The sequence below is a fragment of the Amblyomma americanum genome, chromosome 6 (assembly GCF_052857255.1).
Source record: "Amblyomma americanum isolate KBUSLIRL-KWMA chromosome 6, ASM5285725v1, whole genome shotgun sequence".
Lineage (NCBI taxonomy): Eukaryota > Metazoa > Arthropoda > Arachnida > Ixodida > Ixodidae > Amblyomma > Amblyomma americanum.
In genome coordinates this window covers 38,123,458-38,138,693 of record NC_135502.1, presented here as the reverse complement: position 1 = coordinate 38,138,693, position 15,236 = coordinate 38,123,458, and the positions used below count along the sequence as shown (strand labels likewise).

Sequence of the window (15,236 nt, the reverse complement as noted above, 5' to 3'; positions counted from 1 at the left end):
GTGAAGGCCATGAAGTAACGGCAGAGTAACGTGCGGTACTTTTTTCGGTAACGGTAACGCGTTACCTTTTTTGCAGCTAACGTAGGGCGGTAACGCGCGTTCCTTGTTTTTGCGTAACGAGTAACGTATTTATAGTTACTTTTTTCGGTAACGCCTACAACACTGGCTAAGACCTTGCACTCACACACTTGTTTCTATACCTATCAATGGGGCCGAGTGACACTAATTATCGAAAGATTAGCATTTGTGTACGAGCGAGACCTCGGCTTCCTTTAAGTATGGAGTGCTATCGCGCTTTTGACGCAGCAGGCACAGATTAGATGAACGCAGGCTTTTAATAGGACAAAAGGGCCTTCTGCAGACACTTATGCGGGACACGTTCTAGAAACGGCACCTATATAAAAGGTATTTACGTGACATCACGGACGCCTTTTTGTTCTACAGCATGCAGCCTAAGCAGTGCAGGCCTGAGCAGATGATAAGCCGATTATTGATAAGGTGATAGTGATTAGTAGCAATGGTGTTAAGCCAATTAGACATGTACACTGCTTCTCGCCTTGCTGATTTACGCCAATGTGCCGTCGGTGCATACTCCCTTTATAAACACATAACAACTCACGTGTGGGGTCATTCAGTGGCATCTGCACTGTAGTGGAAAAGATAGTTGTTCGTATACAGTAGAAATTAAAAGCGATTTGCTATGTAACGTGGTTTTATCAAACTACGCCTTCAAAAAGCCAATATACTTTACTTTTCTTCTCGTCAAATTTTTAGTCAAATAACTAAACTCAAATAACTAACGAGTTAAATGGACGCAGGGCAAGTTTATTTATCTCCACAGCTCATATAATGTAGGACTTCAGCTCAACAATGCTGCAGTGTACAACAATCGCTTTTTCTGAGATATGACCGAGCACAGGTCAAGGAAATGCGAGGTACGCCTGCACTTTCTGGCGGGTCACATATACTCTGACGTGCAGTGCTGAGAAAGTGTTTGTTCTCATATATACAGAAGCCTTGTACTTCATTGTTTTTCGGAGAGATAAAAACCTGGTCGAGTTCGTTATCAGATAATAAAAGAACCCGCTCACTCTATCTCGAAACTGTTTCCTTGGACCAGTGAAACAATTTGGGGTAGCAGAGATTATCTTTCACTGGCTGTATTTGCGTGCTGCCCTTACAATAGAGGGCCTCCCTCAAGCTTCATTCTTATGATAATGCATGCACACAGCACGGCTGGAGTGATGGCCTGCTCCTAATGTAGAGCTCTGACCCCTGCAGGAGATGTGTCCGCAATTCTCAGACAACACGGACGCTACGACGATTTCTGTAAAGACTATAGATTGTAGTAAATCAAAGTAAACGTCGCATGCAGGCATCCCAAAGGCAGTAAATGGAATGTTACTCCTGAGAGATGTCGGGCTGATAAAAAAAAAATATACCGCATACAGATCGTTTACTGCACTCGTTATCTTCATAACAGTGAAATGAGACTTTCCAACGTTTCTTTTTTTTTTAATGACACTTATTCGCTGATCGCTTCGGAATTTGAACTATCGCTAACTGAGAGAAGTCAAGTGAGCAGATGATTATGGCTCCCAGGTAGCGAAATCAGCGAACCAGCTGCCACGAAAACCTTTCGCCCATGTTTCATTACCCTTGTTTTAAGGAATAGGCTATTTAGAAGAGGGCACTAACTTCAGATTCGTTCGCATTTTTGCCCTCAAGGATTCAAAACGCATCGACCACGCCTGAAGAAAGGGCTACGCCGACAGACGAGCTAACTTCACGTTTCAGTTAGATACATCATCTGGAATATTTTCAATAAATCAGTAGTTTTTCTGAATGATCCCAAATCACTTTGCTCTTATGGGTGAAGTTCTGCCATATTGAGTTGAGACAGTACCTGGGCTTTGTGCGCTTTGCCAAAGTTGCGAGTGAACAATTTTTATAGCTGTCTCTGCTTATGCTAAATTCTCTGACACAATGTTTCGTTCCATCACAAGGCGCATATTCATCACAGAAATAACGCTTATTGAGACTGCCTTTAAGTCTTATCTTGAAAAAAAAGCTCTATGGTCCCCTTTTTTTCGTACTGTTTAAGAAGACATAATTCCATGAAATAACGCAATTTTGCTTTTTCTATTAGGAGCTAACTCAATAGCAGTCGGATGCACGCCGCACTAGATAGTCGTCCGAACCATCACAGGCTTTCAGTTTGAGGCTGTGCGCGGGGTCTGCAGCATCAGTAAGTATGAAGCAGCTTGAATTACCCCGTAACACATTACTATATCAGTTCGGAGCCGCGCAGATTCACGTCAGCGCTGTGGAAGTAGAACTGGGGTACCTTGGTAGCTACAAGGCAGAATCCGGAGATCATCAGCACCATTTGTACGACGTCGGTCCAAACAACAGCTTTGATGCCTCCCTGCGAACAAAAAAAAAAACGCCATAGTATTAAGTGCATCTCCAACCGCTGTCCATTGGCAATATATGTACAGCCTGCGTGCTATTGAGCTGGCTTTCAATAGTTAGAAGGCGTGTTTGCACTTGTGTTATAAAACACGGAATCCTAGTGCTCCTGCGTTCACGGTGTCGAATCGCCTACGCATATGCGTATATGTAGTCTTGGTCAAAAGTCTTAAGGCCAAAGGCTTTTTGCTTCAGCCGCATAACAGAGCCATTACGGCACTGTTAAAGACCGAATGACCCTGAAATGCTACCAGAAGGTTTCTTCTTGCGGTAGAGAAGCCTCCTATTTGACTTGTGTTTTGAATGATCCCCTACACGGAGCATTCTGGGAACATTCATTCCGCTGCAGCTGAACGCTGTGGAACAAGACTGTACGTGCATGCTTATGGTTGGCATGTCAAAGAAAACTACCCGCATCCCCACTGTCGCGCTGGTGATGCCTCAAATACAGAACAGCAGGGAGGAGAAGGGAAATAAGGAGGGAGAAATTGGACAGTAAACGGCCCAGAATGAGCTAAGGTCGGTCTGCCCGAGTCAAGCACACATTTTAAGCACGAAAATTCATACTATTACGCGCATGCTTGACATTTTATTCATGCATGTGTGGATAATTATCACGAATGATCGTTAACCACGGAGCCAAGCACGAGGTGGGCGCCACATTCACGCGCACCAGTTAGAGGAAAGGCTAATTGTTTAGAGAAGACAAGAAGCAATTAATGGGCTGAGAGTAAAAAAAAGAAAAGACTCCTATTAGTCAGGACGGTAATTTGCTTGCACTTACGCAAAAGTGCATATGACTCAGTGTTCGACAGTAACGCTGATCTCGAGCCTATCTTTTCCAGCAAACGACCACCGTCTTATCCTTCACATTGGTACTCTTATCTTTAGCCAAACGCACAGCGTGTTGCTTTATCATTCCGGCTTACTGCGAGAACCCGCACCCTCTTTGTTTGTTTTTCGTGATAATTTCGGTGCAGGTTAGTACTCTCCGTCTATAAGACACAAATGAGCGAGACTAGCGGTCCACCCGAAAACAGTAACAGCATCATATTTTTTGGTATCTTTGAAAGGAAAAAAAAAACGATACTGTGCAAATTCTCAGCGTACGTGGTTGTCGTCAGCTTTTAAACCGCCTTCGCGATGTGCTGCCTGTCACTGAGATTTACAAGCGCCGGTGGCTTGATAAATCGATAAACTGAGAAGAATGCAAGGCATTGCTTACGATGGTTGTGTAGAAGGCGCAGACGGTCCCGTTGAGCACAATAGAAAGCCACACCGGGAGTCCAGTCACTGCGTACAGCACATGAAAAAAAAAATGATGAAAAGGGCAGCGCTGTCACAACCAATAATATTTGGCCTGAGAGATATATGACACACACTTTTTGTTGCTGTAAACGCAGATGTGAGTCAGGAATATCACCTTGATTCAACGCCTTACGGCTTTGCTGCGCTCAGTGCAACAAGAGAATGCTATAGAAGATGGCAGTGCACAGAGCATAGCTGCAATTTATTTATTGATTTAACGTTTTTATTTCTGCAACCGCAGATACGGGCTAGGAACGTCACTTTGTGTACACACGTCGCGCCACTACTAGCTGAGTAATACTAAAGAAAGCAATGCGCAGTCTATAACAGCTGTGTACTGACAGGTCCAGGAGAAGGTATGTATGAGCTCGGAGCACAAAACGTCTTGCACAGAGAGGACGAGATGGCGAATTTCATTTTCATAAAGAAACACCAGAGGCATCCTTGCCGGTGTGTTCTCCACGTAGAGAACATTGCGAAGCAACTGACTCGCAAGAATCCGGCAATCCTCGAAAAGATTTTGACTCATTCCGGTTTCTTTTTCTGCTCATTCCGGTTTCTTTTTCTTCTGTGCGTCATGCAGCTCAGGCATTTCGGAGTGTGACGAGTTTTTTTTCGTTATCGTTCTCATGTCCAGGAAGAGAAAGAAATAACATTGTTGACGCCGAAGTTCACAGCTACGCTGCAATCAGCCAGGGGCCATCATCATCATCATCATCATCATCATCATCATCATCATCATCATCATCACCACCACCACCACCACCACCACCACCAAATCCAAATACGGCAAAAAGGAAGATCAATACATTATATAAGACAGAATCGTCATGGTACTGTCACACAATTTACTTGAAACCTTTCGTGGTGTGGGTATCCCTTATAGAGTTAGTGTACCTGCTGCCTTACCAATGTGACCAGTAAGCATCGAATTATCCTGAAAATATAGGAATTGAAACCCTTGAATTGAATCACGCTGTGCAGACTTTACCAGCGTCTCTGGGGAACAAAACTACAATAATGCGGTACAAAAGTAGGATGACATTTCTGACAGTGCTTCGCAAGGTGTGGTTTGTTTACAGGGGCTGCCGACTCTTTTTGATATATTTTTTATTGTTCTTCTGAAACGGCAGAGGTTGATATAGCGCGATGTAGCGCCTCGTCACCCCCTCCTCCCCTCCCCCCCCCCTTTTTTTTTGCGCTTCACGTGTGCGCTTTGCTTCCGCAGCTAGTGCTGGTTTTTGTTCCTTCATGTCTTGAACAACACTCACCCGACCCAAGTGCCAGCGACGGTCCGTACAACACGACGCCCATGTAGAAGCACTGAAATGCAGATGATTATTACATTAGCATTGCTCTAACTACATGCAGCGCGATATGCGAGATATTACCATTTGGATCACAGTCATTCCAGAAGCAACCTTTCGAAGCAACGCGGAGTTGAACCGCCGCTCCAGGTACTGCGCAAAAAACAAAAAGTAATTGATTATGTTCTGTAGCCAATCCGATTTCTATCACGGTAATGGGTCATCGTTGCAGTACTTACAGCGCAAACCCAAGTACTGAGCTTGTACTGTGTGACTCTAACTTGCGAAGTATGGTTATTGCATTCGCACGTGCCAAGTGGTCATTATGTGCTATTTTCTTGCATGTTACAGAAACCTTAAAGACGAATGTAAATTTTGCATTCATTCAATCCAGGCTTGTTGGTCTGAAGAGCTCATTGATTTGGACTCGTTAGTGCAAATTGAAATTTGTTTAGCTGTTAAAGCTATGCAAGCTTTACATGTTGCCAAACTGAACTTCCAGGATTCCGGACTGAAATTTATCACACGTACAGTTCGAATCAGTATGAAATGGAACGCATTTTCGGCTTTCAGTCCACGATTATTACTCAAGCATGTAGAACAATATATTTTTGTTTTTATCGTTGCACGTTTCTTCTATTCAAATGATACCTTCAGTGCATTCTTTTCTTTCAGAATCGATGCAGTGTTAAAATAAATTTTGTTTTGAGGTGCAAATAAAGCTCTCCCTTTCATATTGTGTAAGCATGCATGTTTGTACTGCCCTTGCACCCGACTCAAGACAACATGTCCTACCTGGTTCACACTGATCATGTCAATCTCGTAGTACACGGGCAGGAAAACATTCGCTGCCAAGAAGATGCCAATGACGACGCCGATGAAGTTGACCATGTACTGGGAGCCGTTGACGAAGCTTTCTGATGGAACGCCTAAGATGGCGATTGCGGACAAGAAACTGGCCATCATGGACATGGTCACCGGAAACACCTGTTCAGGCAAGAAATGAGAAAAAGAAATAATTCTGCTAAATTCCCAGGCTAGCTCGTCCCATCACTGACGTCCACATCGCATTGTGCTTCAGTTCCTCCCCCACATCAGTCATGATGACATCAGAGCAGTGTATATAGACATAACTTGTTCTGCATAGAAAAATGACCAAATGTAATTCAGTCTATAGAATACGTGTCGCGTTACCGGAATTAAAATAGTAATTTCTTTCTGGCACGTTCAACGGTCACAAAACTATGATCCGTAAAAAGTAGTTTACCCACGTATAAGTTCTGCATAGAGCAACGCTTTTAATGAATAAGTGTTTCCGATGTTTAGAACGTTTAAGCATTAGAAAAAAAATAAGAAATACGTATAGGGTGCATGCGTGATTTTGTTCCTTCAGTGAGTTTCCCGAGCAGCTTCAGAATTTATCCGGCATGAAATAAAAAGTGAAGAGAATCCATATCGGCATGGTGGCATGGACATTGCTGTTTCTTGTGCGATGGCTTTTCTGGCCGCTGTAAGATTTTTTTAGAGTTATATTTTGTTCGTCTTCCTAGACCACAACGTGAAGCAGCCGTCGTGTTTGAAAAAGCATTACAAATGAAGCCTAACTGAGGGCCGTCTTCATATCTTATTTGAGAGTCAACCACGCAACATGGAACACAATTTCGTGGTAAAGACTTATGTGGAAAGTATTCTTATTGTTGAAATACACTTAAACAATTACTGCGACAGACATGATGCCATGACTTGAATGAAATACTACGACCGAGATGTGGACGAGGAAGAAAGGATATTGGAAGTGTGTTGCAAGGTGTTATTAATCTATAAGCTCATGAATACGGACTACGATCGTTTCATATGATATATATGACAGAGCAGTTATTGCAAGAAAGGAAATAGTTTCTGCTTTTTCCCCAACCCTCCGCCACTTTTCCTTTCCTGCACACGTGAAGACGATCTGTGAAGGTTACGAAGACCGCAGAAGGTCCTTGAAAAGCCTTGCCTGTACACAAAAGACAGCTCGCGATGAACGCAACGGAACAAAGAGAATCACAGGTGTGGCCGCTACAGTAACGGCCGCGGACAGGAAATGCATGCGACATCCAAGGTCCACAGTGCTCGCCCATGTAGAGATTTATGCTTGCAAGTTAATGCGAAAGCAGTCTGCGTCTTCAGTCCTTGCTCGCGCCATCAATCTTGCTGCGGTCGCGATGATGGCACGGCGAGGACGTTGTGATATATATCGCACCCCTAACGGCGGAATTATTCGAGGTTTATTGCTGCCGTCGTCATTAGCGCGCGGTCAATCATCTTCGCAGGTTCCTTCGTGCCTTGTTGTGTTCAGTGGATGTCATTCACGGCTTCGCGCTCCCAGACTCGTTGTACGCGCCAGATTGTCTGCCGTAATGATTAAATTATGCTGCGGGATTAGGAAGGCGTAGCGGATTACTCCATTTGTCGTGAATGGTGACTTGTTTTACTGCCTGCCCCAATGAGAGCTCGTCATTACTCTCGTTGCTTTCCTTGTAGGCGTTCGGCCGGCATTGTTCTCTGCCTGAAAACGGCGTCCCCGCCAGGCAAAGATGCTCAGCGGTGTTGGTGCAGTGCCCCTTTGCAGCCAATCCATTACCACGAAATACGGGCTGCAGGGGAATAGCAGCGTCACAACACAAGGCGATGTCACGCCACATCTGCGCAGAACCAATAGTTGTTGCGTGCATTGCGAAGCAGCTGGCTGGCGCATACTGAATGCACACCGCCCCGTGGGCAGCGCTGAAATCCATTAACTCGGCTCGTTGCTGGGTGGATGGATGTTAGGAGCACCCCCTTGGAAACGGGGTGGTGGCACGTGCTGCCATGTTCGGTATTTCTTTTTTTATACGTATTTCTCTGACAAATTTGTCAAACTTGTCGTTATCATCTATAAGTTCGCCACATTTCTCTAAATACAAAATTAGTGACTTTTACGGTTGACAAATTACTGATGCTTAGTCACCACCGTGATTTTTAGCCACTAATCTTCTGATAACTACCGATGTCTACCGCAGATTCATTCATATCGCCTTTCTTTTATCTAAACTCTAGGGCCTAGGCAGAGTGACTATGCCTGCATCGACATCTGGATGGATACTGCCACATTCTGTAGTGGCTTGACAAAGTAGCACCATATATCCTCTGGCTCGATAACAGCTGACATTCTGGTATGTGCATCAGGTCACAGTAGCCCGTGATGTACTTGGTTATAATTTCGCCTTATTGTGCGTTCATTGATTGGGGGATGATGGTATCAAGAATACAATGTAGTATGTTCTCACAGTTGATGACAGGCCTTCTGAGGCAAATCATGTGGATAGCTCAGAAGCGTTTCCGACTGCCTTGGCAAGTTAATTACCTGTGTCTTTTTCTGTGAGAAGACGGTTGCATATAAATTTCAGTGCGTGGCAAATTACCTTGTGTGTGTTCAACATTTTCAGCGTTTTTCGCTTTCTTTTTGTTGGTGTGTCTTTCAGGTGCGCTGCTATTTAATTATAAAAAAGGGATTAAAGTGTTGTAAACATCCCCCTACTCTGACATTCAATTCTGACATATTTTCGAACAAGGTGAAGATTGGATCATTGGCAAAGCCAAAAGCAAACAAAAATGATGTTTTAGGTTTGATACGTAACCGCTGTTCACAGTAAGACTGTTGTGGAAAAAAGGAGCTTGTATAGCCTTCAGTATCAATTGTAATTTTTTCCTTAGATATGATGAAGTGTGTCTTGATCCCTGCGATATGTTTCGTGAGTCGTCTTGATAATTAAGGACTCTAAATGTGTAGTCTTGTTAAAGTTCTTCTTTCTGGTGCAACGATGGCAGCCTAGCTGATCCTAGCCTATCTATCCTCGGAGCCAGCTTTCTGTGGCTATGCAGCGGAACTGCGCGCCATAGTTTCTCACCACCACCACCAACTTAAACGCCTCTCTCCCTCGTAAGCGCATGATGAGAGCGCACTTGTCGAAGCCTTTCGCCTTGCCGTCGTAGCTTCCACTGCATAGCCACAGAAAGCTGTCCCCGAGTAAAACGGCCGGCGGTCTGCACATGCTTCGCGATTGCATTCTTTAATGCACGACTGTTCCTTACGTCGATGTTCTTTTATGCGTCACTGAAGTTTCCGGTTTCCTCGATATTATTGGAGGGGCAGTTGTTGCATGGCGTTATAATATAAAGGGCAGCCTGGAACGTGCCAGGGCGTCTTTCGCCATGACTAGTTCGGCTCGGAGATAACTTCTTGGCACGCGTGCGATATGCGTACTTTGTAAAAATCCAGGAAAGGGTTTCGCTCACTCGCGGCAGATTGGGAATCGCAGCACGCTTCAACTTTTCCGTTGTTATCGTGCTGCCCTCGTGCGTTCGAGTTTCCTCATCGCTGTGCTGATAGGATTTTGTTGTTGTTGTCGTCGTCGTCGTCGTCGTCGTCGTTGTTGTTGTTGTTGTTGTTGTTGTTGTTGTTGTTGTTGTTGTTGTTGTTGGCGGCTTATCAAAAGATGGCACATACCCACACTGGGGGATCGGCCAAGAATCGGGTGGCTATTCACCTGAACGCAGTTAATAAAAAGGAAAAGCACGTGGGAGCGCAACACCGGGGAATTCTTCCTCATGAACAGAAAAGTGATGAGAGTTTTTATTTCAAAATTGTAAGAACAATATTAAAGAGAGGGATTAAATAATATTGATTAAGTCAAAATGTAATAATTGATAGAAAAGAAAATTTTGGAACACTTAGCAAGGCAGTCGGTGAGATTCTATCAGGAAATTTCGAACAGCGGTACAAACAGATCTGTGGTGAACCCAAATGTGGTGGCGCTAAGTGATAGCAAGAGCGGGCTGCTCAAACTAAGGCCAAGATGCTGCAAGGGCTCCTCCAGCAACCTTTTTCTCAAAGAGATGAATCGGCGACAATACAGCCAAAAATTTTCTATTGATTCAGGCTCACGGCAAAATGCACAAAGGGAAGAGAGCGCCAAACCCGACTTGCTTAAATAGAAATTTAGAGGGGGGATGCGGCATCGCAGCCTCGTCAGTGATACTTCAAGCTGCCGAGAGCAACAAATTTTCCTGTTTCAATAATATTTAAGGTGCTCATAATCCGCCGATGTTAAAAGTGTTGTGTCTTGCGTGCTTAAAAACGCACGTCGTCGAAATCTAGATGCTGTAGTGTAGGCTGTAGCCGGGATTATTGGCAACACGGGGCCGCTGAGGGAAGCCTTTGCCGGATTAGGATTTCTAGGTAACCGTTCCGCTCGAGATCCCATTTCGTCTTCTTCAATTCCTTACCGAGGCATGCCAGATCCGAGCCGGTATTTTTTGAACGGTTGACTATCGACTCAATCGCTGATTTTTTTTGCATGGGATATTTAGTTGGCCGATTCAGAATCCAGACATCTTCACGAATGCGTTTTTTTTTTCGGAAGACGCTAACTGATAAGCGATGCGCAGCACGCTTTACGTGCACGTCCAAAAAAGGAAGACGACCATTCGCTTCTACTTCCACTGCGATATGTGCAATCTTTTGATAGGCTAACAACAACAACAACTTATGGAATATCCACTGCATTCAGATCTCCAAGGAAGCTTTGTGACTGCTGCTTGTTTAAGTGTTGTTTAGCTTTAGCTAACCGTAGGAAACATTTGAGGTTGCACATCATGCATCGCATCTATTTTGGAAGGTTGAGCATTGACAAAGACTGGCACCTGCTTCAACCTCACTTTTTTTCTAGACGACTTGATCATCAGTGGAAGATCCGAGAGATTAAATGTAAGACAGATATTTACAAAGCCTCGTACTTTCCACGGACGATCAATCAGTGGAACAGGCTGCCGGCCGGCGTCACTGAGTGCTGCACGGAAGGTCAATTTCGCGCATTCTTATCTGATGTGTGACGTGGCGCGCAGTTCTTTTGCGCGTGTCTTCATTTCATTAGCGTTTTTTTTTCTTTTTGGAGCGCGGTTGTTCTTCTTCAGTGCATGCTTTTCCTCATCTATTATTACTTGCACTTTGTATTTTTTTGTATTTGTATTTTTGTAGTTGTATTTGTATTGTATTTTTGTTATCCTCTGTACTCTCGGCCAAACGAGCAGAAGTCATTGTGTCCCCCCCCCCCCCCCCCCAATTTGCAATAATGCCTCCGGGCGCTGCAGGCAACTGTAATAAATAAATAAATGCAGAAAACGGTCATCGACGTACCTCAATAATGCCTTTGGACATGGCGTGAACGAGTTCAGGGCTTTGCTTTGAATAGCTCTCATTATTAGCTTACGAGCCGTGACTGAGACTGACGCTCCCAATGCGGTTCCAAAAATCGGCTTTTATGCAGTGCTGTTAAATGGGAAATACGTAATGGCAAAGCAGAAGTGAAGGGGCCTCTGATGACGTTGACGTCAGAGTATGTGCATTCGGGAAACGATGGGTCATTCTTCGGTAGCCCTATGCAGGTATCTACGGCGAGGTTGGCCGAAATATTCGTGAACAGACACCGAATCACTCGAGTGCGAAACTTTCATCCAAAATAACATCTTTTTTCAATAAAGCCTTTCGAATTCTTAACGTGCGTCGCCGTTTTCCTACCAACGTAGCAACAACTTTCTGCTGGTAGTCCAACAAGCGGAAAAGGGCGACCTTGTAAAGTCTGCGATTGATCTTAACTGAATTCCACTTTAGCGAATTTTCGGCAAGCCGTATATCGCGTGAGCCGATCCATTAGTGCTAAGGCGCCTGTAGCACAGCGTTGTTTAGGAATGCGGAATGCCTTTGAATATGTCAGAGAGAAGTTTATAAAGTTTTTACTGTACTTTTGAAGTCGAGTCATTGGCCAGTTCGCAGTAGCTCGTCGCATTCGCGAACATCTCACGCATTTTTTAGTGGTACGCAGAGCTGTCAGGAACGGCAGTCGCATTTCGTTTGTCTGCGGGTAGGATGGCGATATCTTCGTTTTTTTTTCACATTTATTCGAGGACGCTACACTCAGCTTTGGAAGTAGTTGCTGACGAGGGGGCTTTTGCATTTATTTAAGCGCGTCGACTGGGTTCATTCCGACTTTTTTATCAAGAAGGCTCTTTCACTCCTCCCTTATCCCTTCCCTTACGGCGCGGTTCAGGTGTCCAACGATATACTGCAGATACTGCGCCATTTCCTTTCCCCAAAAAGCCAATTATTATTATCAAGAAGGCTAGCGGATCATTCCATGGCGCAATTCTACCGTTTATCCGACGGTTTCCTCCGATTGAACTTTGAGCCCCGGATCAGAACAATGTCTTCGCAGCACTCATGATATGCACAACGATGGGCTTTGAACTTTAAAGGGCGTCCCTCACAGCCTGAGTCGCTTTGAGACATTAAACCTCCTTAAACCAAGCCAACTTTAAAGGTTGCTCCTTTTTACTTCTTTCCTTTTTAGTCTAGCAAACTGCATAGTTTCCTTTTTATGAAAACTTGGTGCTTTTATGTTGTTCGCCTCTTCTCTCGGTTGGCAGTGATTTCTATCTCAGGAAAGACAATCGGCGTATAGAATTCTAGCTGCCGTGTCGAAAAGAAAGTTTCCTGTTGCAGGCGCTTCAAGGTGCACTTACGTTGGACAATGTGGGCTTCTAAGAGCTGTCGCTGTGCCTTCGTCACGACTTTGCATGCGAGGGTGGTGTTCACAGGTTGACGAAGGTTCAGTGATCTTGTATCACCTCTTTAGGTTTGCACTCCACGCTGAAGCCCAAATGCGTGTTGAAGGCCACTAGGCGTGCTGACATGCTCAGTAATTTCAGTGACAGCTTGTTGACCAAATTGGTGGCGAATGTTTATGATTAGTCTAGCGTTAAACCGAACACCTCCTGGGTCAGGATACAGTTTATTCGACTCGTGGAGTGCTGCTTATAAGCACAGGATGTGTTGTTGCGTTTTGCTTTGTAGCGTCCCTCGGAATTTCAGTCTCGCGTTCGGCTAGTTCGCGACGCGGATAAAAGTTGTGCGCTAAGCGCTGACTTTAAACTCGGCGGTAATGCAGTTCTCACGTTGCTTTCGCTTTTAAACTTATCAAACGAGGCCTCGAAGGTCTCGCTAATCGCTGCTTAGTTGAATAAATGAATGTGTATATATATATTTTTTCTCTAAATATGCACGCTAAGCTCTAGATCGGGTTACAACACTAACAGAATGATGTTATTTTTGAAGGTAAGTGAGTTTAACACTTGAATGAAAAAGTAAAAATCAACTCCCAACGTTTTTGAGGCACACCTGTATTGCCAAACAGGGGCAAAAAACTATTCTTTCCAAGCATTTCTTTTGTGCACCCAAAAGAACTCTCAGTAGCAACATTGTGCGCGAGCGCCTGTTGCGCTGTACAGAGAGGTGTGCTGTTAAAAGTAACGGGTACGTACTGCAGCTTTTCGCCTGTTAGAGTATTGGGGAAATAAACTTTTTCTTTCTCCACGGACAAACTGCCATCGCTACATTTGTACGAGAGCGGCAACAAATAGATTAAGGCCGTTTGCAAAGGGAACATGCGATACATACCACTCTGAAATTTAGCATTAATTTTGCTTTTCTCACGCCCATCGAGCTCAAGCATATGTCTCTGTATTCATATTTTTTCTTTGGCATCGCCTAAAATGATGTTTTTGATATTAATTGTCCCGAAACCTCACAAGTGAGGCGTTGAGTACGTGCGCGACCTTCTCAGAATTAAGCTAAGAAACCTTGATGCTGAAGCCTGGCGCGCGTTCATGGTGCCATACTTAGATGAAGTAACCATGATCTTTGTTCCAGGGCTCCAGCAAAGCGGCTTAGTCGAGTTAATGCAGCTGCTTTCAGTGAGGTATATGGTAAGTGCCATGCGGATTCTAACGTCACTAAGCTGCGCATGGGTTATGAGAGACGCCATAGTGGAGGGCTCCTGATAAATTCCGAACCACCGGGGCTCTTTATTTTACGTGCACTCACGTCGCACAGCACAAGAACGTTTTTGCATTTCACGTACGTAGAAATTCGGCCGCTTCTACCGGGATCCAATCTCGTGACATCAAGCACGTCACAGCCACTCAATATAGAAATCGCAGCTGTTATTTCACTGGCAAAGACTCATATACTGCCGGTAGATGCTTTCGTGTAAATGAGTGCCCTTAAATATGTATAAAGCGCACTATTTTGCATGATTTTGAGCTGTAAACTTTTTAACAGTTTGGACTTACTTATTGGCATCCGCCAGAAACTTTCGAAATTTTCGATAATCGTCCTTGGTCCTTGCAAAAAGTGAAATTGTTACCAATGCCCGTTCTTCTATCCCATGTAGAGAAAGGGAACGTCTCGAATACAGCGAAATAAGGGGGTTACTTTTATTTGTTCCTGGTTTAATTTCATAGTTTGAATGCCACACTGCGTAATTACAGCATGACCATTTTACGCATATCACCTTGGTTCATTTGTAGGTTTTATGGTTTATGGGGGATTTAACGTCCCAAAGCGACTCAGGCTATGAGGGACGCCGTAGTGAAGGGCTCCGGAAATTTTGACCACCTGGGGTTCTGTTACGTGCACCGACATCGCACAGCACACGGGCCTCTAGAATTTCGCCTCCATCGAAATTCGACCGCCGCGGCCGGGATGCCTTAATTATGATATTATGGCTTATCTCTCCTCTAGGTGCGCATATGCCACTTGGCACGGCCAGCCTACGGCAAAGGGCGCAAAGTACATTTGCCTTAAGTTTCAGATTCGAGAAAGAAAGCAATGAAAAAACACGCAATTTTTAAGCATGCACACATCTACGGAAAGTTACTGCAGCTTACTGCATTAATCCGTATAAATTGTGAGTAATTATGCAGTAGTTAAATTAACGCCCACCAGTTTGCGCCGGGTTCCATGCCCGGTAATTTAAATTCGACCTCGCCGTACGTGTGACTGAACTCGATAATCCTATAAAAGCTAGTGTCGTTCTTCTTTTATCTTCATTTGTTTTCAATTATGCGTAAAGTAGCTTTGCGTTTAGCATACGCGTCACCTCATACATGCGGTGTTGAAAGACATCGCGCCGCTGCATTGATTTGAATACTGTATCGCAGTGGACCAAAACGCGCCGAATGCTGACTGCAGAGGTTGTCCGCATAGAAAATTAATCTCTGCCTAGCTTA

The 15,236-nt window shown here is 44.4% G+C and overlaps 1 protein-coding gene across 2 annotated transcripts in view; it reads right to left on the bottom strand.

Moving 5' to 3' along the window:
* Positions 1 to 15,236, bottom strand: part of LOC144136627 (sodium-coupled monocarboxylate transporter 1-like) — an 84,252-nt gene that overhangs the window by 18,559 nt on the left and 50,457 nt on the right. For both annotated transcript variants that reach the window (XM_077669127.1, XM_077669128.1), the window contains 5 exons: positions 5,883 to 6,074; positions 5,172 to 5,240; positions 5,052 to 5,103; positions 3,698 to 3,765; positions 2,348 to 2,428 (listed from right to left, as the gene is read on the bottom strand). In XM_077669127.1, coding sequence (XP_077525253.1) covers positions 2,348 to 2,428; positions 3,698 to 3,765; positions 5,052 to 5,103; positions 5,172 to 5,240; positions 5,883 to 6,074 — 462 coding nt within the window. The remainder of the gene's footprint in view (positions 1 to 2,347; positions 2,429 to 3,697; positions 3,766 to 5,051; positions 5,104 to 5,171; positions 5,241 to 5,882; positions 6,075 to 15,236) is intronic.